Below are 21788 nucleotides of genomic sequence, written 5' to 3' on the forward strand. Positions count from 1 at the left end.
TTCATCTGGGTTAAGAAATAAGTAGCAAACAAATGGTGTATATTTATTTTTATTTACAAGAAAATGTACAGTTTGTTACATGGGTTACCGGTGCAAAGGTTTATAATCTGAAAATGGACACCATCCTGTTTAAAACAGTGTAATCAGCTTTTCATGGCAGCTGATTTCCAAGATTGTAAAATAGCATAGAAATGTTTACACAGCTTTAAAAAGTCAGCATTATGAAACCAAGTTAAGTGCTTGGACAGGGTACGAAATATCCTTTCTCTGTATTGAAGAGGGACATTTGTGTTTAGATTATTTTCCTTTTAAATCAAAGGCATGGCTTTACAAGAAAAGCTGAGAGAGAAAATGACCCCCAAAAGGCATCTGCTGAGTTGTTAGAGGGATAGATGTCTATGCCAGGTTAATTTTCAATCCCTCTTAAAGGCTTTTGACAGGCAGAGACAAAACCAAGAAGAGTGAGCCCCAAAACACCCAAGAACAGCTTTGCTTTTTGTAAATATGAACTGCCAGTATCTACACAGCAAACCACACAGCAAGCACATCTAAGTATCTGTCGCCCTATCATCCGACCACATTACTTCATGTATGAATAAATGGGTAGAAAAGTGACGGCTGAGAGAAGAGAGAAACAAAACGTTGGGGCATGTAGCAAGTAACCCGGATATAACAAGGTACATTAACTTTTACCAAACATACGCTATTGCCCAACAACAGCATTCAGCAGGAGTGAATGCCACAACACAACGGCATACAAACTTTGCAACAGTTAGGGGGACAAATATACCAAAGGATTTTATTAAGATGTGTCATTTCATTTTGGTGAGATCGGTCAATTTTCTTGATCAGTGTTTTCTTGTTTCTGGGCTGGACACTGTTCATACTCCCAACGACAACGGGGGTCAACAGTCACGCCAACTCTGTTCAACAATAGCAGAAACCCTTTTCTCGTACTCCCGTTTGTTTTCCTGGTAGAGCTGGGCTGCTTGGCTGTTGGCAGGACTGTTTGGGTTTGGCTCATCCAGTAAAGACTTTAAATACACAACAGAGATTGCCTGTGGGTTAGGTTTCTAATAACATTTTATGGCGTAAGAGTCAGAGCTGCGTACTCATTACTGTAAGGCGGCAGGATACCTGTATTGAAGTTAAGATTGAAGACACATCATAGGTTGGACTCCAACGATTCTGAAGAATATCTAAGCATATGCTGCCGTCTGCATACACTGCAAAAGAGCATTGAAGACCACACAATGTTAAAACTTTAGGGCGTGATTATTTTAACATCAATAAATATCTCAAACTCAGTATGTTGGTAGATACCATTTGGATGAAACATTTTGGAGACAAATCTCACTGTCGGAGGTTTATTTGGATATTCCTCTGTGAATTCAATGGTAAGTTTGAAGGTTCCTGAGAGAGAGAAGGAACGGCACAACGTGAATTAAATTACAGAATTGTTTGGATATAGAGTACCATGTATATTGATGGTGATTGACAGTGTCTTCTCTGCCGTTATTAATGTTTTTCAAATATTAAAAAGTTTAAGATTAATAAATACATTAATCAATGCATAACGATAAGCAGTTGTTGCTTTCTGGCCAAAAACAAAAAAAAATTCTTCCACTAAAATATACTCAAAACTGTACCAATCGATATGATCCAACTACGAAAGCTCTATGCTTAACAGTCATCATGGGTTATTGCTGAGTTAATGTCAGGTCAGCGTTGGGAAGATGCATTATGTGGATGCAAAGGGCTTTATGGACATCTTACCATCTTCAAAAGGTGTTCCCTCAGGTCTACAAAAGAGGAAACAGTAAAGGGGATAAATCACCTGCAAAAACGCACTTTTCAAAACAGCCACAAAAAGTCTGATATAGCTTTTATTAGAGCAACTTACCCAAAAATGACAGCATTCCATACCATGATATTGTTTTCTGATGGGGCTCCACTAACTCCAGCTGGAGGGTCCTCTTGCAGCCTGACAGATAAAATGGACACACAGTTATATCACAGGTAAAGAAAATGACTGAAACAGTCAGTTGTCAAAGTCTTTACTATTATTACCTCTTAGGCTGGTCATTAGGGCAGGCGAGTTAAGTATTTAAAACTGAAAATGAACCTCCTAATGTATTAATCCTAAAAGGACTCTGACACTACATGATTTTATCTGTTCTGATTTTATCTGTTTTGATTTTATATACTGTTTTGTTTGTTTGTTAATTAGTTAGTTTATTTGCTTGTTTTAATCAATTTTAAATCATGCTTTTTATTTGTTCTTGTTTCTAATGTCTCTGTAAAGCACTTTGAATCACCTTGTTGTTGAATTGTGCTATACAAATAAACTTGCCTTGCCAAACTTGCCTTACATATTTACCAATAACATACACTTAGTGCTTGGCAATTATATATATATATATATATATTATTCCACTATTTTCCGTTTCATTGTGTTTCTTCTTTTGTGTAGCTTTACCTTAATGAGATATTTTACAGAGCTACTCGGCTTTATTTAAGCCATGTTTTTATGATGATGTTTAATGTTTCTGCCTGCAGTAAGACAGAAACTTAAAACTTTTCAGAGTAATGTTTTGAGGCAAAAGACAAAAAGAGAGTCCTTTTAAAAACACATCTGACGGGCCATTACAACCACTACCTGTCTGATTTAACCAGTTCAAGTTCATCCTATTAGTCACGCTCTTGAAGTATGCTGAAATACTATAAATATCGTGTTACAGTGGCCCAGAAGAGATTAGATTTTGGACCTTGTGACCACCAGTACTGTGTGGTTGGAACATACTGTGCAGGTTTTTAGTGGCTGCATAGCAGATGGTTTCTGATCTTCGGGTTCAGGTAGCCCTCTGTCAAGGCCCACGGATAGAAGGTCTCCCAGATCAGTGTGTATATGAACAGTTTATCTAAACGTTTCACCTGGATTTGAAGGGCCACCTGGCTACTCGCTTTGACTACAACCTTAATTACAAGTTAGAAGCACATCCAACTGAAATCATATTGAAATATTGCTGTTTACAGTTTAGGCTAAATGTTCGGTGATCGTCTCAGTTAGTACTACGACACCTAAAATAAGCCGGGACTCTTAAGTTGCACTACCTGAACGTTACTACTCCCGGATGCCTTGCTAACACCGGTGTCAGCGCCCCGGCGTAATTATCTTTACAGATCAGTAGCTTACCAGTCAAACATTCGTTAGTACTACCCGAATCTTCACCCACTTATGATCATCTCGTGTTTGTAAGACCCTGAATTTTATTGTTGTTGTTTAATAGCGGTGTTGTAGTTTTGATTGCCGTTTGGGCTAACGCTAACAAGCTAGCGGCAGGAGGCTAACCTTAGCTACTTCTCTGTTGTTTTCCTTTCGCTTACCGTTTAAAATCTCTCATTAAACGTCGTCTTGCTGGAGTTGACATCTTGATTAAATGGAAACCCAAATCGTTAACAAATACCTAAGCGGGTCAAACGTGATGAAATGCGTGTTCTTTTTTTAATCGGTATATTATTTTAACTCTTAGCTGGCTAAGCTAAACGATTTGCGGCTAGTTTGTCAAATATTTGGCTGCCCCTCGCCAGTATAACGACTGTACCAAATACCCAAAAGGGAGACCTCACGCCGCTTGCGTTGAAATTAGTAAACTGTACAATCACATAAAGCCAAATTAAAAAGTGGATACAGAATAAAACTTTTGGATGTTCCTGTACTTGTACGAATATATTGAAGCTCGTTTTTACTATCGCTAGAGCGTTTTTATGTAGGTTGGTGGAACCCGTCTCTACACTTGAACTATCCCAGCAAAAATTACGTCATATGTTTGCACCCACATTAGTTGATTAGGACGCGCTAACGCCTCATAAATGGGCCTATCTTCTGTTTGTCGTCCTGTTCAGTACTGACTTTATTAATTTACTGATCTATTCGATGCATACCCAGTTAGCTCTGTTACTTTAGGTGTAACCCGTGCCTAAGACATTGAGATTTAATGTACAATACTTTCCAAACACCACTAGATGGTGCCTAGTTCCCAAGTGTTGTATATAATACGCTACAGCAACCCAAAACAGGATAGCTTTAAACATATGTAAATGATAAATAAACATAAACGTGTAATGTATAACGCGAAACCATAAAAGATTGTAAGGTCAGATAATAATAGCTAACAATCATGATTTAACCAATCTGGAAACCAGTGAAAAAGTAATGTTGCCTCCTGGCAGACATGACTTTCCCATATGGTCTAGCGGTTAGGATTCCTGGTTTTCACCCAGGCGGCCCGGGTTCGACTCCCGGTATGGGAACTGCTGTTTTTGTCTCAAATTCTAGTATTTAGGCTTTTAATGATGATTTGACATTGGCAGTAATACAAGCAATACATAAAACCATTCAGTAATTTTTTTCCTTATTTGATACGTCTGGCACAGCATGCGGTCAATATTTCCAGGGAATCGACCCCGCCCGTCAGGGAGTTTTCGTCAGTTGCTCTCATCTCACAAGGGCTTGGACTTTCCCGGAAGATGCCTGTTCCCACTTTATATCTCCATGACGCCTGTCGTAATATTAACAGAGTACAGGGGAACAAAATCTGCTCAAACTAAACCCCAAGTTTCGCGTGTAACACCGTCATTTTCTCTTTTCTCAACTTAATTTTTAAGCACATTGTGTCTGAATCTGTGGGTTGTCTGTAAAAATCGCACCTGCGACTTCGTAACGGTATAAGTAAAATTAATTCACTTTTAACGTGTAAATAACTTGAAAAAATCCAACTTTGCTGCGCATGACACACGCAAATGACAATTTTTCATGACGTGTATAAAAATTATGAACCATTTTTTGCCGTTTTTTTAAACTAAGAAACTTTTTTAAAAACGCCTTTTAGCTCTTAAACCGCTTCCGTCTGCTTCGGACTCGCGTACTACTACGACGCTTTGGGAAAACTTTGGTGCCGGGCCAACTATTTCCCAGGAAAATGTGACTGATAGGAATTCCCCACGCATCAGCCCCCGCCGGAGAAAACCTCGACCTTGTGTCAGCAAGCACACGAAAGCAGCGGGAGGGTAAGCTGACCGGTGACTGTGTGATGATGTAGCTGTAGCACCGTAAAGTCTCCAACTCGCTCCAGGGATGTTTTTCTAACGTCGCCGCTTCTTAAAAAATAAGAGAACAGCTTCTTACTGGCTATACAAAGCCGGGGAATATAATGTACTGATAACTTCTGCTGGGGTAAGTACATCTGGGATTTAAAAGGCATGTTTTACAGTAATTGCTTGTTTTTTTTTGTGACTAACAGCGTGGGTGCTAACGTTGAGATCGCCTTAATGTACATTTTTCTTTTTATGGATACAGGAAATAATGTGTTTTGTCACCACATGTAAGCATTTATATACTAAATGCACTCTAAAGAAACACGACTGAACCGATATGATGTACTAGAAGCTGCCACACGACCTGCAGGGCTTTGCTCTGCCTTGCTTTACTACTCCATAGATTTCTGTGACTCCCCTTTGTGTCAGTCAGCTGGCATGTGACTACATGGTGTGATGGTGTGTGTCTGTATGAGTGTGTGAAAAATAGTTCAGATCAGCTATAACAGAAGAGTACCAGGGCACTTTTTCTGTCTCCACTTTTGTTTTACTAGATGAGAGCTTTCATTTTGTCCTCCATTATGAAAAATATAGCCTTGACCCCAGGTCAGCTGCACTAACTATAGGCCTAGAAAGTGTGGAAATTGAGAGTCTGTGCATGACTAGCCAGTTAGAGCAATATTCAAATTGGCATATCTTCTATCTCTGACTGCAATTAAGTGAGATTACAGATGAAATGACTGCTCATTTGAATAATTTTCTAAGCATGAATGTCATTTTTCATGTCTGCAGTCATGGTGAGCTGGTTGTCTTTTTTTGGCCTTTCTGTTACATTAGATCAGAGCTGTTTAAATGTGTATTTTCAACTTCAGCTACGTAATTATGTACAATTTTCATAATTTCCTGAAATGTTCTTGAATAAAATACAAATATATGCTATGAGAAAGTATGTTGTACTGAAACACCCTGAGGTTTCCTCACAGGGGTCTCTCTGTCTCTGCAGGATCAATGAATGTTTACTGATTTACACAAATATAGATCCGGCATGCTTGACAGAAGTGTTGATCAGCCCTATTCTGTAGTGAGTCTAAATGTTTGCCAGATGTTTACATTTTTGCTCTGAGATGCTTGTATCATGGGAACGACAAACACCGTCTGATTGGCCGGCCCTTCGGAGCAGGAGGCCGTGACGCAGAGGGAAGAGGTGGGGGGATTTAAGAGCTTTTAGTCTGACGGCCCCACTAGAGACGGGAACAGCTGGACCCACCAGTCCTTCACCCACCCCTCTCCCCTTTAGACTTCCCATGGTGGGAACACTAGCAGAGAGGCTTGTGGATAATTGGAAACTTCAATCCACTGAAAGCAATTATCCAGAACAAGACTTTCCAAATATACTCCAGTGTGGAGTCTTGTTTGTTTCAAACATGTGCTCCTTGTTTTAGGAACATCTTGCTACGCTGCTGCCCACACTTTGCCCCTTTCCTCTCTGCTTTTCATTGCTTTAATGTTGCATAGGCTTCATCTGTGTGGACTTGAGCACTCTGTGGATAGAGTACTGTGTGGTTTAGGCTAAAGCAGTTCCTGTTAGCCTTCTTATCTTGTGACAGTCATGTCACCATCAGCAGCCTGAGCAGCTGAGGAGTCTGAAGATGACCGAGGACAACAATGGAGAGTCCTTGTGTTTCTTTAAGTGTTGAAGGGCTCCTCAGACATCAGATATGTCTCCTTGCCCAAGATGTACCCGCCTGGCTTAATGGGCTTCTGGATATTGATTTAACTACACAAAAAGAAGAACTGAGCTCTTATCCCATTTAGAAAGCAGCACTCCAGTTTCATAATAAGCTTTCAGAGCAGCCTTGCTGCAGAAAGGGAATATAGTAGCTTTTTTTGGTTGCAAGTTGGTGTATGTGGTAATCTTTGAAAACAAGTCAAACTTCTTGCAAATCTCAGAGATGTTTGAGTATCAAGAGCTAATATGAAGTTCTGTTATCTGGTGCTTTAGTGCCCACACATGCAATTTCAACCTCAATAACTGCGTAATGACTCACAATTTCACATGGCCACCAAATCTGCTCAATGATCCTTGCTTGTAGGTGTAAATTAATGCCTTAGAAATAACCACAAGATGGCAATGTTCATATGCTAAACAAACAATCATATGGGAAGGCTGAAACCTCAAATGACTTGCATAAATGCAGGAACTGACTTGTGAAAAGAGAAACAAAACTGTTGAACTTCCCCCTTTTTTCCACATGTAGAAAAATACCCACGTCTGTCTGTTTTCTGTTAAAGGCTTGCAGGGGAACTGCTGATTGCAAAGTTCCTTAATTGTATGCTACTGTTGAACCAGCCCAAGCCGTTGACACCTGAGTATCACCTTGTCAGACACGTTTGATTGCTAGGCAGCAGGAGCAGCAATGAACCACTGCCATTGGACATGACGTCAGAGAGAAAGGAGAGACAGGGGAAATTCCACCTGTAACCTCGTTCTGCTCTTATGCTGCTTGCCTCACAAGCATGTGACTCGGTCTAGTCATTAGACCTTGGTTTCTTCATGGATCTGCATATTTTTTTTATGACGTAAAGCACTGATAATGACTAGAACTATATTTAGCATGTAAAGGAGGACAACTAGATTGTGTAATACAAGTATCTAGCTGTGATACTTGGAAGTTAGGATGGGTTAGTTTTGTGAATTCTTTAGTGCCATTCTTTACTGTGAGGCAAGTTTCCTTCCTTGAATCATGAAGCATCATTGTAAAACCTATACCTATGCTTAGCTTATTTGTTAATTATGAAAATGCACATTGGGGCACTAACAAATCCTTTGTGTTTCAGCCAAAACAATACTGTGCACATGTGGTCAACATCAGTAGCAGACAGGTGAATGTAACCACATAGCTAAAGAGATAGATAGACTCACTTGTTACTTCATGATGTGCATCCGTTTAACTGTTTGTTAACACAAAATATCCAATCAGCCAGTCACATGGCAGAAACTCAGGTTTGTATTTACATGCATTTAGGCATGTAGACTAGGGCTGCCACGATTAGTCGAATAGTCACGATTACGTCGACTATCAAAATCGTCGACGACTGATTTAATAGTCGACGCGTCGTTTGAAGCTTTGTAAGATCACAAAAGACGCAGGAATAAGTAGCAGGATTTAAGAGTGTAATAACGCACTGAAACAGAAGATGGCAGCACTGCATGTACAAGGATGCCAGCTGCCGTTAAACCCCGAAGAAGAAGAAGCTGTGTCCCAGAATTCATAGCGCAGCCCAGCTCAGTTTCCAACAATGGCGGCAGCTAGTTAGTGTTAATATTACTCTTATTATTCTTTCTGGGTCATAAAATAAACGTTTAACATATTTTCAGGCGAGAATGTAGCTGTGTAAACCTCAAATATCTGCTCAGTTTATCAAGACGCCACATACTTTCAAAAGCGCTCCGACGTTTTCGGAGACGTCTGTTACCCACTAGCTTAGCCGGGGCTAGGCTCACTAGAGCCGTGAGAACAGCGGACTCCCGGCAAATCGTTTTCAAACCCACCGCCGTCTTTCGCTACTCAGGTTAAACATGATATATGAGTCACTTAGATAACTTAAAATTTTATTGTTTGGCTTTTTTTAGTATTTTATTTGTTCCTGAGTAAATCGGTTTGGCTGAGATTAAAGTTATAGTTTTTACACAGCTGAATAAACGTCAAGCAGACAGCTGATCATCAGAAGTGTGAGATGCTCGAGAATTTACTCCGGTGTCCTGTTATATTTTAGATAGCAAGGAGTTTATTAAACTTCACCGAAACAATCTGCAGAATTCATTCAAATTTAATAAACTATCATCTTGTCTTTATTTTTAGTTAGCACATACCTGAAACACTTAAAGCTGTAAGCTAATGATAGTTATATAAGAGCAGATGCTGCTGGTGCAATAAGCTGTACGTTTTACTCCAATGGATGATGATCTGATTAGTCAACTAATCGCAAAAATAATTGGTTACTAGTCGACTATCAAAATAATCGTTTGTGGCAGCCCTAATGTAGACATGGGCAAGATGATCTGCAGCTGAAGTTGAAACCGAGCATCAGAATGGGGAAGAAAAGTGATTTAGTGACTTTGAATGTGGCATGGTTGTTAGTGTTAGATGGGATAGGATGGTCTAGAAGTTCTCTAGCTGACAATGCTTTGTTCTTGTCAGAGGTCAGGGGAGAACGGTCAATTGGACTGATAGGAAGGCAACAGTAACTCAGAAAACGTCTTGTTATAACCATGTATTTGCAAAAAGCAAGCCCAAATTGGAAAATAGAAGATTGGAAAAGTGTTGTCTGGACTGATCAATCTCAATTTCTGATGTAACATTGAGATGGTAGGGTTGCAATTTGGTGTAAACAACATGAATGCATCCTGCCTTGGGGGTACTGGTCAAATTGTATGGAGAATATTTTCTTGGCACACTCTGGGCTACTTAGTGAAAATTGAAGATCAGTTAAAGCCTGCCTGAATATTGTTGGTGAACGTGTCCGTCCCTCTATGACTACAGTGTACCCATTTTCTTATGCGACTAAAGGATAGCACACTGTGGCACAAAGCTCAGATTATCCCAAACTAGTTTCTTGAACATGACAATGAATTCAGTGTGCTCAAATGGCCTCTACAGTCACCAGATCACAATCTAATAGAGCACCTTATGATACAAGAGATTCACATCCTGGATTACAGTAACTGTGTGATGCTATCATGTCAACGTGGAACAAACTCTGAGAAATGTTTCCAGCACCTTGTTGGATATATGCCATGAAGAATTAAGGCAGCTCTGAAGGCAAAAGGTGATCGAACTCTAAACAGAGTACTAGCAAGTGCCAGGTCAAAATATTTCTACCGCAAGTTGGCAATAAATCTCCAAATTAGCTTTATTTTTATTTTCTATCTAAAGGGGAGGCTAAGTCTATGCTAATAATAACACAGTAACAACTCTAATGAACTGGGCTAAATGTGCCCCCATAAAGGTTTGTTATCATTGGCTACGTGTCTTTTAAAAACGAGGCCTGTAAAGCATTTATACAGACTAGCTGAAATTATGGGAGGGGAGAGTTATTTGGGTTTATTGGCTTTACTCTGAGGAAAGCTTTGAATCTGGGTGCATCATAAAACTTATATGATTAATTTGTTTGTTATTAAAAAGCATACATTGAAAAATCACATATATTTGTGTATTGGTGTTAATGATTATTGCCTTTTAAAGGCACTATGGGGTTTGGTGCCATAAGACAAAACTACTTCCTCTGTTCATTTCTAGTCCAAACTAAAAGCCTATTTGCACTAACTTTATATTGATCGGGTAGCAAAATTGATCCTCTAATCTGAACCCTAGCAGGAAATTAAATAAGTATATTTCATTACTGTTCCTTTTAAGTAAAAAAATCAAGAGAATATAATGAATTTATATGCAGCTGGGAAAACTAAAACCCTTCAGATGCTAAGAAAATAACATAATTTAATATTTGGCCAGAGCACACAATCCAGTCTCAGTGTATGACTTTGTCTGCGGGGAAAACTGCTGTAGGTTGTTGGCTCTGGCAGCATGTTGACTTCATGAGATTAGTTAACCATATTACTTATATTTTTTATGGTGCCAACTGAGGTCCTTGTAGACCCACAGTGTAGCATGTTGTATCACTGATGTATGTGTAATTACATTAAGGAGTGGCTTAGTTTGTAATGTTCTAGCTTTGACCACACGAAGTAGTTCCTCACAAAAATAGAAACTGGCTTTGTCTGCAACTTTGGCATATAATGCTATTTCATCCTATCATTTTTCATGTCTCTTAGAGCTAACGAGGTACTGTAGTAGCAAGTGCTTCACAGACGCTTTTCATGAGTCAGCTTAGCCAGTGCGGTTTGGATTTAGCTCTGCTCAGAGAGGCCAAATGATCTCCCCTCATTCAACTTTCATTAAATGTAACATACACAAGGAGAGGCACAGCTGACAGAACTTACAGGGTTCTCTGACGGTTCATTACATCCACTGAAACGCAATTGTCTGTCTTCGCCATCCGTGCATTTGGGGTTTGGTTTTGTTCTTCTGGGTTAATTTCAGATTGACAGTGGCAGTTCTCAGCCTTGCTGAATTATTTAACTGCATGCAGCCTATTGGCATTATAATCAAGGCCCTGAGTGGTGGTGCAATATGTTCTAAAGCTCTCATAGTATTTTATTAATAAGCTTCAGATGATGAGCTAGGGCTCTGGGGTTAAAAACTACTTTGTATTTGCCTATATCGGGGCGAACATGTGCTTAACTTTGAATTAGCTGGTGTGACACAGGTGGACTTCTCAAAACCGTATTGTTTTTCATCATAACTTGCTTGTGTGAGAATCAGCCTATGTGGTTATAAATCCTTTCTGCAAATATCTAACTGCATGAAGCTGAAATAGCCCATGTAACCGAGGTGTGATGTGAGTGATCTCTGTATTTAATTTTTAATAAGCTGCAGTCTGTGTGTGTGGCTTGAGCAGCAGTGAACCTAATGCTACTACTCCATCCACTCCCTGTTTATAAAAACGTACATTATATTGTACAATAAAGTAAAATATTTATACCACCCCTGCCTTGTTTGCTAGCATACCCAGAAGATAAATCTAAAACTGTTGATAACTCAGCCTATCTCTTATACGTTGGGGCTGTGGGAGCATGTGAAGCAATTTTACAACACTCCCTGTATGCTAAAGTTAGCAGGAAACAAGCTTTTTGCTTCAGTTTACAGCTGTAGTTAGTGTCTTATGGACATTTCAAGTCTGTTACTGTATGCACTCCTCCTGGTTAGCCTAACTGAGCCCAATAGATGCGAAAATGTACCAAAAATGTGAAAAAAATAGACTCTGAGGCTTCAGTTTGCACCTGTCCATACACATATGATGTCATCCGGTTATCCCCGTACAACAGCTATTGTGTAACGCTAACAGCCTGATTGATGTCTTGCGCAATACATTCCACAGTTCCCACTGTGATCTAATGTTTCCATTTTGATAAGAGGTGGCGTCACATGCAGCCTGACTGTATATTAAAGATGGACGTAGCCACTGTGACGTCTGCCACTGGTTAGTGAAGTCAGGTGATGGGGAAAGGGGTGGATCTCACAATGTTTATTCCTACAGAAGCAACTTGTGAATGACAAGGAATGATCACTTTAAAGCATACACTCTTTTGTTGTCTGTTTGACTGTAACTGGGGACACGATTTACAAACCAAACAACATGTTGTACTCAGAAAACCTTGAAATTAGTAACTGAGGTCATAAACTTAGCAGCAAAGCATTTACTGAGGTGACAGATGAAGTGAGCAGCAAGGTTGTTTTCCCATAGATGTTCACATAATCTTCAATTAGTCTTTTCACAACCAGAGGAGATGATCCTGGTTGGCACTAGAACGAATCTAAGTTAGAGCTAATGTACTGCTAGATGATATGTCGGTTTTTAAACTTTTATATGCAACAACATGAGCAATGTTTACAACACTCAACTTTAACAAAATGAGGTTTAATCTTCTTAAGCACGGTCTCTGTTCATTCTGCGCCAACTCCCAGGAGGCTGGTTGTTTCCAGAGCTGTGGAAATCCAAAATATCAGCAAAAACTTCCCAATATTTTACAGGTAGTTTGTTCCCCCCACTGCCAATAAATAACCAATAACAATCCTGATGTAAAATTCAACCACTGAGAATTAGGTCAGAAGAAAGCCTAAGATGAGATCTTACATTTCAGTGACATAGTTTAATTGCCTGAAGTATATTTTCAGAAAAAACAAAAGTATATCTCTTCTTAAAGATCTTTTTGTTTAAAGCCCTTTTTAAAATTCTGAATAAATGATAATTACATTTCCCATGATAGTCAGCAAAATGTGGGTTACACTAGCTTTTTATTTAACACATTTTTCCACATTCGCAGAGTTTCATGTGGCTGGCTTATGCCCATTCGCAGTGAGAAAGCAGGCACGAGAGGGAGAGAGAAGTGTTTGAATTTATCATTTAGAAGACAGGCCCAGAAGGCTACACAGTATCTCTTTCACAAGTCATTTTCAGCTGCATATGGTTCATGTTACACATTAGCGTGAGTGTAGTTGGGTGAACTGAGTACCACATTGAACACTCTCCGATAGAGACCTGCAATCTTCCATCATTCTCTGCTTACAGTTTCTGATGAATCATTCACATATGATGGGCTGAGAAGTTCCACATTGCATTGTCTTTATAGCTGTATATGCACAGCTCTTTGTTAAGTCTTTATGCAGTCATGCTTCATCAGCATAGTGAGTCATCATAGATGCCGGCTCAGCTCAGGTCGGTCACTGTCCGAGAACGAGAACGTTTTCATAGCGCTGTGAGCCGTCAGCTTACTGAACCGGTTAGATTGCTGCAACAACAAAGTCTGACCTCAACCAGGTGGTGTGCTATGAATCCAAAATTACTGCAGTATTTGCATATCACCCTGGCTGCCTTCAATCTTTGACAATAATCCACACCTGAGAAATGTTTTCAAGTATTATCTTGTCCAGTAATTCACTGAACATCTCAGTGGGAGTTAATTAAAATGCCTTTCTGCCCTCTTGCTTACCTCATTCTGCATTTCCTGCAGGGTGCTCATCTGTTCTGTTAGCTACCATCTGACTGCCTCAGATTCGGTGTTAGAGGAGCCGCCAGTGTTAGACCTGCCTCCAAGCTACACAAATATTTCTGCATGCCCTCCAAATGCTCCTGTATCTCACATTGTCAAGGATCGTTTCAAAATGTTTGTCAGGGCCCACAGTTCTCCATCTTGACTCTCGGCTGAGTGATCAGAATTTTCTTGTAGCAATTTGTGGTGAAAGTTTGTGCGGTGCAAATTTGCAGAGCATAAAGTGTTTTCGCAAGTGTGAAAAAAGGTGAGAAATGCGAGAATTAGACCTATTTCAGGGCTACATTTTAAGTATGTTGAGGATTGTGTCACAGTTCGATTCAAGCAGCTAACGGTGACGCTAGCTTTGGAGTTTAGACCAGCTATAAGATTAATATCATGCAATTAGTCATCTAGTTTTCTCCTTCGGGGTTGAAAGCAATTCAGTGACAGACTTTGGTGTTGTGCTCTGCCTTTAATGGGGACATACCGCAGAAAATGTGGGCTTTGAGGCCTGCTTCTATTGTGGTTGGCCTCTGTTAAGTAGAATGAGCACACGACAGTAATCACTGACCCTTTTTTTATTCTTGGGCTGCAAAAGGAAAGGTGTGTCCTTCCAGATAGTGTGCATGGTCACGTGGCTCTGCACTGATCACACATCAAGGCATTCTTTTCCCCCCTCTGCTCTAGTTAATACACAACCATTGTAGGAATAAAGCAAGAACACAGAGCTGTGTGTGAGACAGGCTTTTTGTGTTTTGACACTGTGGGTTGAATTTAATTTCATTCCACTGACACGTCTTCAAGCAACAGCAATTTAAACATCTTCGCTGTTATTGCTTTTCCCCAGAGTGTGGATGTGATTTGTTGTGCAAATTTGGGTGAGTTTGCATTCAGTATTACAAAAGATAATTGGAAGCTTGGCAAATTCTTTGGAGAGAATAAGTGAGACCTTTTTTTTTCTCTCCTTCCTGTACTCAAGGAAAATCCTGTAAACACTGTAGCAAATTATTCACACACCATCCTTCTCAGTTTAGTCTAGATTTAAGGCCACAAATATGTTCCTCCAAACACTTTAAGAGATAGATAGATAGCCAATCCAGTCCACAGCCCAGTCAGTAATCTAGTGTCTGTTTTGCCATACATTAAAGATGTAAAGTGAGTATATGACATCTATTGCACTTAGAAGTTGATTATATATTAGCAATACAGCAATAATAGCACATCCTTCTAGATTTTGTTCCATATTAACCTTACTTGCATTATGCAGTCTGTCTGCCACAGGATGCAAAAGGTTTACTGCATAAAGAAAATGCAATAGCTGCAGAATCTGACAAAAATATTAATTTTTTTGTCTGCCTTTGCTGTCTGTTTCTTTTGTTAAAGCACAGTACAACACGGAGCAGTGCGGTGATGCAGTGGCTAAAAATGTCACCTCACAGCTACCCAGATGTTTTCCACATAAAGGTGACTCTAGTTCTGTGGTGTTTAGTCGATTTTCTGAGCATGAATCATCAACTAGTTTGAGACGTGAAGCATCATAGGAATCTTTTTAAGATGAACAATTTTTGCTGGTTTCAGATGCTCAGATGTAAAGATTGATGCTTTGTATTGTTGTGTATCATCATGAACTGAACATTTTAATTTTGGTTGGAAATTTATGACTAAAATGTATATATTTTTTTAATACTTGACGGATTTAAAGGATGTGCAGATTAAAAGGTTATTGGATTAAAGTATTTGGTCAATAAGGGTCTCTATTTGTAGAGTTTGCATGTTCTTTCTCTGCATTCAGGGGTTTCCGCTGGATACTCTGGCTCCTTATCACAGTCCAAAGACCTACCCCTTAGATTAATTGGTGATACTCTATAGGCTGAATGTGTTTGATGTCTGTCTCTCTGTGTTCACCCAGTAACAAGGTGACATCCTTGAGATTAAACATGTCTTTTACAAGCATGCTGTCAGTTAAGACGGGCAGCATTATGCTAGGAGTTAGAATTTAAACCCTTAACGCCCAGTGTATCCTATTTGATACATACAGTTTTTATGTGAGACTTCAGTGTGATTTCTTTCCCCTCGTAAAAACATAAATAAATTGCACAATACAATTTTAAGCAGTTACAAAAAGCCACATGTTACAAATACGTTACAAATTAAAAGTCATATATGGAAATAAAAATTGAATTCATTTTTTAAACTAATTTGTCAGGTGGTTCAATAAACTCTCGATTTTCAAAAAAAATTAATTTTATGGCAAATATTTCATGGTTTAGGGGTTAAAGGGTTAATTGTGGGAGAATAAAGAGCACATGCAGGAGAACACAGAAGCAGTGTTTTAATGCAACAACCCTCTTGCTTTGAAGCAACAGCACTAACCACTGAACAAACCACCATGCTGTTAGCTCCAAAAGTGTTGCTTAAAAATAAGTTATTCTGGGTCAACATGCCTAATTTTTCTCTCTGATTTCTAAAGTGTTGCTGATTGTTTTGCTGGTAGTTTGCTGATGGTTGTTTGCTAGCAGACATTCTTTGTTGAGATAAGCCTCTACAGTATTTATTACTCTCAGTTGGAAAGAAAAGAAAAAGTTGGTAACCACCTACTTCACATTGCCCCTTATTGATTCAAGTTGCTGATTATCATCAACTTTCCATAGAGCCTGGTTGCCACTTCACTGGTAGGCACTTCATGTGTGGACAGGGCTCCTTTGCAGCAAGATTACAGTCTGTAATAACGTTTGGAAACGCTATATAAAAATCTGTTTCCACTTCAACTTGATTAGAAATTTTCAGTAATTTTCAGTATTAATTATTTGGTATTTTACTTCAGGTAACCAAGTAATAATGACTTCATATCAAAAGATTTCCTTTATAGTCGTTTTATATTGAAAAGAACATTTTGCCGCATGTTCAGAAAGTGACTTAAACCATTAGCCAGTTTCGAAACCAGTCAGATAACGTTCTGTTGGAAATATGTTAATCATCCAAGTTCTACATTTCAGAAGCAAACGCTAAACTTTAAAGTGATGCAATCATTTATCGTTTGAATGTTTTTGTTATCTGTGCTATTCATTGTATATTCAGTACATTTTAGTGGATTTCTTTTTCTAATGCCCTTTGATCCATCATACATGATAAATTGATTTGATAAACTAGTCAATTCTTGCCATCACCAGTGTGTGAATGTGTGCGTGAATGGGTGGATGGCTGGGTGTGTAAAGCGCTTTGGGGTCCTTATGGACTAGTAAAGCGCTATACAAATACAGGCCATTTACCATTTCTTGCTGGGAACCTTTTAAAATGTTCAGACACCAGTTTCAAGTTATATATGCCTGCTGCCCAGGACAGATAAGTCCAGTTCCTTGAGCATTGCTCTTATAATTCCTCCATGGGCAATGGTCTGTCTGGCTCTGACTATACTGGCAAGAGGTTGAGGGAATAAATGTTCTCCCAAGTATTAACTGAAGGCTGGAATGTGTGGTTTGTTATCTAACCATTTTCTCCGTTTGGAGTTTTTTTGAATTTACTACTTATCAGCTTTCTATGCTGAATTTGTTCTTTGGAAAATTTAGGTAAAAATAAAAACTTAGTTGAAAAGCTTAGTCAGTTTCCAAATTATAATATCTAGAATTATAGCTTGTTGTTTAACATTTAGAGGAAGATCAAAATGCACGTAGCTCTCCTTTAGGCCTCACGCACTGTTTCTGCTTTTGTTGGTGTTTTGTAGAGCTATTGTCATGTCTGAAAGTTTGCCTGTCTGCATACATCTGCCTCTTTTTCTATGTTTACATGGTTGTCCTGGATTTGGGCAGTGCTGCAGTCCATTAGCCTTAAGAGTTTATATCACAAGAAGTGAACAGCTTCCTCTAAGGCTTCGAGGTTGTGGACAGTATTTCCAAAGGCGAGTGATAAATGGAGCTTGCTTGGTATAACTTTCCCTCACAACAAGGCTATCAATTCGCTCCCAAGCAAACAGTTGCTTTTACTCTGAGCTGTATTGTGCCGAACGGAGGCCAGGAAGAATTAATGCGAAGATGAGGGCACTCAGTGGAGATCGAGAGGGCGATTTAGAGGTTCATGACAAACAGACTTGGCTGCAGTAGATTTAATGGGCCAATTTTTTGAATACTAAGTCCTATGATAGATCATGTTAAGTTCTTTCACAATAATCCAAATTGAAAACTAATTTTATCCAGTGACTAACATTTGACGTTTGCTTCTGTTAAAAATACTACGTGGAGGTTTTCAGTGGAATACATGTACAAATTGGTGCACAGGGTGTGAAGACAGAGTGCTTAGCATTTACCACAGACCACCACTTCCTGTTTGCTAAAGTGTCATTTCTGATAAAGATTCCTATCTATTCTCATTTGCTGAACTTAACAAGATGTGTGTCACTAAAAATGTTGTCATACTTGCTCATACTAAACGCAGTCGACTTTACATTTTGATTTCTTTGTACCTCCCACTGCTAGAAGTTATTTTATGATGCATTTTAGTGCAGGGAGAACAACTCCATATGTCAGCTGCTTAACTGTGTGGCATGCCTAATAGGCTTACAATTCATTTCAAGTGTTTTAATGGGCCACAAAGACAGGTGAATTTAACTTCTAAGGTGCCACACAGATTTTAATCGCCCACACTGCATGGTCAAAGTCTAAACGAAGTGCATACCTGTCCAACTGTTTACTTACACATCCAGTACTCCACCGCCTCTGCAGGTGAAACCCGTCTATCGTCTTTCATGGTGTTTAAGGTGTGGCCCTACTGTTGGTCCTCTCTGGTTTCCCCTCCCCCCCCTTCAGCTCCGTCCAATCCCCGCCACCAGGAGAACTCACCTGAAAGGATTTGTATTTAGGGCCGATACTCGTCGCTGATTGGCCAGGTGAAGGCACTCTGCCTCAGGGCTTCACTACCAATGGCGACAGTGCTGCGTGACTCATAGGGAGAGGACAAGTTGCTTCACTACACTTCTCCTTTTTCTGTTTCAACCAGCAGCCTTTGCATTGTCTTTCCCCCCCCTCATCTCCAGCTTTGTTTTGTCACTGTAGAAAGGTGTGGGCCTGTCCACGTCTTTAGGCACCATTGTCCTCCTTTGAACACGTCTTGGATTATTTCACCATTTGCTGCCGATTCTTCTCTTGGTTGCTGAGATCAACACTTGGTTGGTTGTTATTATGGACCTTGTCACCCGAATCCTGTGTCTTTGAGGTCAGTGACAGATACTTCTCCTCTCCACATGTTACCTGTTTTAAGCTTTTTTTGAGTGTGTTAAAGGAAAGGTATACATTTTACATGAACAAACATAAATAATATATATTTAGGACGTATGTGAGTAAGCGGACAAGCAGTCAGGTAGTTGGTTGCTCTGCTGTGCATGGCTCTCGTTATCGTTGCGCTGACATGTTTTAAGGTTTTCAATAGAGAGCTTTAACAAGTCATCCCAGTTCATCTTACATTTAGGAGCATGTTTTCTCTTGTATTACATCTTTGGAGGCATACTAATAAATCAAATGTCACTTCAAAAAACAACAAACCTGCATTTGTATTTATTCTAATCACCTTCTTGCCCATATCTCACCATTTTCCTCAAACCTAGTTGAAACTTTTTAGTGCCTGAAAACTTGTCAGATAAGGTAATCACTTTTAACTTTAAAACCTGCCATGTGTAGATATAATAAGGATGATCTTTAACTTATATGTGTGTTTGTTGCATTTCTTTTCTGAATTGTTGCCTTATATGGCGTCTTGAAATAAGGGCGGGAACAGTATTTTGCAAGTCGCCTGACCAAGCCCACATGTATTTTTCACTGTGTAGTAATGGTCTACTAAAAAGTAATTACACTCTGTGATGATTTTGATCCATAATTGCTGCACAAATGTCATGCTATTATTAAAAACTGTGAGTTGCTACATTCACAATTAGAGTAGAGAAGAAAAAAAGTAAAGGAACGGCTGTGGTTTCGCTGTTGGAGCTCTTAGCCACAGCCACATCGAGTCAGTCATGCAGAGCTTCTTCAAAATCTTCTGATCACTAGAACAGAATGCTGCTTATCTTGTAATGTAGATGCCCAGATGTTTGACGTTTCAGCTCACAGCAAAGTCTGACCCTGAAGTGCCTTGCTTCCTTTTCTGTGCATGTAAAAGTTAACCTTGTGTAAAGTCTGTCAACCAGGCTATTGTGCTTAAAGTTGTTGAGTATCTGTTTCTAAAAGTTGCACAGAGCAGCAGAGATAAAAGCACACTTCCTGTTTCCTCAGAAATCTACTCTGCACTTTGTGCACCACAGTGTGCATGCAATACATGTTTGAATAAACATGCCTCCGAGTCTGAGTAACATTCTGACTTCACATGCACTTTTTTCTGAATCTGCTTTTAAATGTTGCTTCATTGAAGATGCACAGAACTGTGCAGTTATCTCAGTGAAACCCCGAACAAGCACAAAACATATTCGTCTAATTTTTAGTCTGGCTTTTAAAAAATGTAATTATACACAAAATATCCAAGCGTGTGATTATTTCATTGGTTTGGCATTCAGAAATTATCTTGTTGATGTAATGTTTTGCATAACAGCTGAGGCCCATTAAAGGCAGTGTAGAAGAGGTCATCTTACAGACACCAAATAAATAAATATCTCTATACTTTAGACTGAATATTGAGTATTATTGGGTGAGGGTCAGGTGGGCTGGCCCTGAAAAACAGAGGACTTTTTTTTTTTTATGTGTTGTACCATCAACACATGATTCAGTGTGTGAATGGCTCTGTTGTTGAGCCGGTAGAAGTTTGCATTTGACCTAACTTGCCTTACTTTCTCATCATAACCTATGGCCCACCTTGATTTGGATTGTAAATGAGGGCCTCTTGCCTCAGAGGCTGAACTCATAGTGAAGCTGCTGTTTAGTGAGGTTTTATGCCTCTCATTGAAAGAACAGGAGAGCGGCTTGACTGCAGTCTTTCTTCCTTCAATACAGTGTCAACAGGTCTTAGCCTGTAATTAGATCATTAGGCTTGGGCAAGATGACGGAGGTGGTGCAAGATAAGGACGTGACGAGAGCAGGAGCAGGCGGGGTTTAGTTTATTACTACAACTCGGGCAGGCCGAGATATGTAAAAATCGAGGATTTGTGTTGCTCCATGTTGCAGGTGCATGCTATCACGAGAAGAAAAGAAAACACAGAGCCAACTGTGAATGGTCAGGTACAAACTGTTGGTTATGATTTGAATAGAATAAATGAGAGTAACATCACCTTTGTGTGGTCAGATGGCAGTAGAGAAATGGTTGTTAAATAGTCCTAATTGTCGATGTTATGACTGCGTATTCAAAACAAAAATGGTGCCATAATTTCCATGATTCAAGTAATGAAATATTTTCTTAGTAATATTATGATGGCTTTGGCAAGAATTATTTCTTTATACAAACAACTTTGCTTAAAGTATCAACGTGTTCATGTGTTCCTTTTTGCCTGGTGACCATGACTTCTACCACTACCCTTCAGCCGCCTTATTTATTGAAGCCGCTGCGGAAAACCAGTGAACTCATAGTGAAACTAGTGAATAAACAAGGCTTGTGCACCCGCAGCCATTGTATTTCAGTAAGCCCAACTGGAAAATGTCTCATATGAGAAAGCACAATCAGAGCCCTTTTTGTATTGCTAAACGATGAATTTGCATCACATCTCCACGTCAGTTCCCCCATTTCTTCTTTGCTGTTTTATTTTCCATTGCTCTCTTTTTATGGGATGGATGGAGACCTAAAGGTTAGAGAAGTACACTTGTGATGGGAAGTTTGAACTCCTGTGACCCGTTGGGAAAACCTGGGTGGGGAAAGTTAATGTATAACTTTCTCTTCTGCTTAATAGCTACTGTGCCACTGAGCAAGGCACATTCAGTATTCAGTTTGTAAGCTGGTTGTGTATCTCTGTTAATATGCTGCCGGTGCTCAAGAACCCTCCCTTGATAAATAAAGTTAAATCGATTGAGCAACTGTCTCCCTGTGTTGCAACCGTCTCATGCTCGGAGCGTGCTAAGACTGGCCGTTGTTCTGG

The 21788-nt window shown here is 39.5% G+C and overlaps 2 protein-coding genes and 1 non-coding gene across 6 annotated transcripts in view; 2 read left to right on the forward strand and 1 right to left on the reverse strand.

The window, feature by feature from the left end:
• Window positions 1-33: 33 nt before the first annotated feature.
• ube2a (ubiquitin-conjugating enzyme E2A (RAD6 homolog)) lies at window positions 34-3645 on the reverse strand. Its single transcript, XM_085244616.1, has 6 exons — window positions 3388-3645; window positions 1904-1984; window positions 1777-1802; window positions 1324-1413; window positions 1138-1226; window positions 34-1034 (listed from the first exon to the last, which is right to left on the reverse strand). The coding sequence occupies exons 1-6, from the start codon at window positions 3429-3431 to the stop codon at window positions 906-908; spliced, it is 459 nt and encodes a 152-aa protein (XP_085100742.1). The 5' UTR covers window positions 3432-3645; the 3' UTR covers window positions 34-905.
• A 597-nt stretch (window positions 3646-4242) lies between these two features.
• Window positions 4243-4314, forward strand: trnae-uuc (transfer RNA glutamic acid (anticodon UUC)). The gene has a single exon. It is a non-coding gene; the product is annotated as a tRNA-Glu (tRNA).
• A 198-nt stretch (window positions 4315-4512) lies between these two features.
• Window positions 4513-21788, forward strand: part of elf1 (E74-like ETS transcription factor 1) — a 41025-nt gene continuing 23749 nt past the window's right edge. The window contains exon 1 of one of the 4 annotated variants that reach the window (XM_085244638.1): window positions 4513-5070. The gene's annotated coding sequence lies outside the window, so the exon portion shown is untranslated. The other 3 variants (XM_085244632.1, XM_085244625.1, XM_085244647.1) reach the window with 3 other exon arrangements.

Source organism: Mchenga conophoros, linkage group LG2 (genome assembly GCF_057382185.1).
Source record: "Mchenga conophoros isolate Kocher_MC1m ecotype Shallow Benthic linkage group LG2, M_conophoros_male_GT1.1, whole genome shotgun sequence".
Taxonomy (NCBI): Eukaryota; Metazoa; Chordata; class Actinopteri; order Cichliformes; family Cichlidae; genus Mchenga; species Mchenga conophoros.

What these genes read in the sequence shown, in the direction of transcription:
- ube2a (XM_085244616.1), bottom strand. Translation starts at nt 3,431, where the DNA reads ATGTCAACTCCAGCAAGACGACGTTTAATGAGAGATTTTAAACG. An exon ending in TTAATGAGAGATTTTAAACG is followed by an intron (nt 1,985 to 3,387) that starts GTAAGCGAAAGG and finishes TTTATCTGTCAG; the next exon opens with GCTGCAAGAGGACCCTCCAG. An exon ending in CAATCTTAACTTCAATACAG is followed by an intron (nt 1,035 to 1,137) that starts GTATCCTGCCGC and finishes GTGTATTTAAAG; the next exon opens with TCTTTACTGGATGAGCCAAA.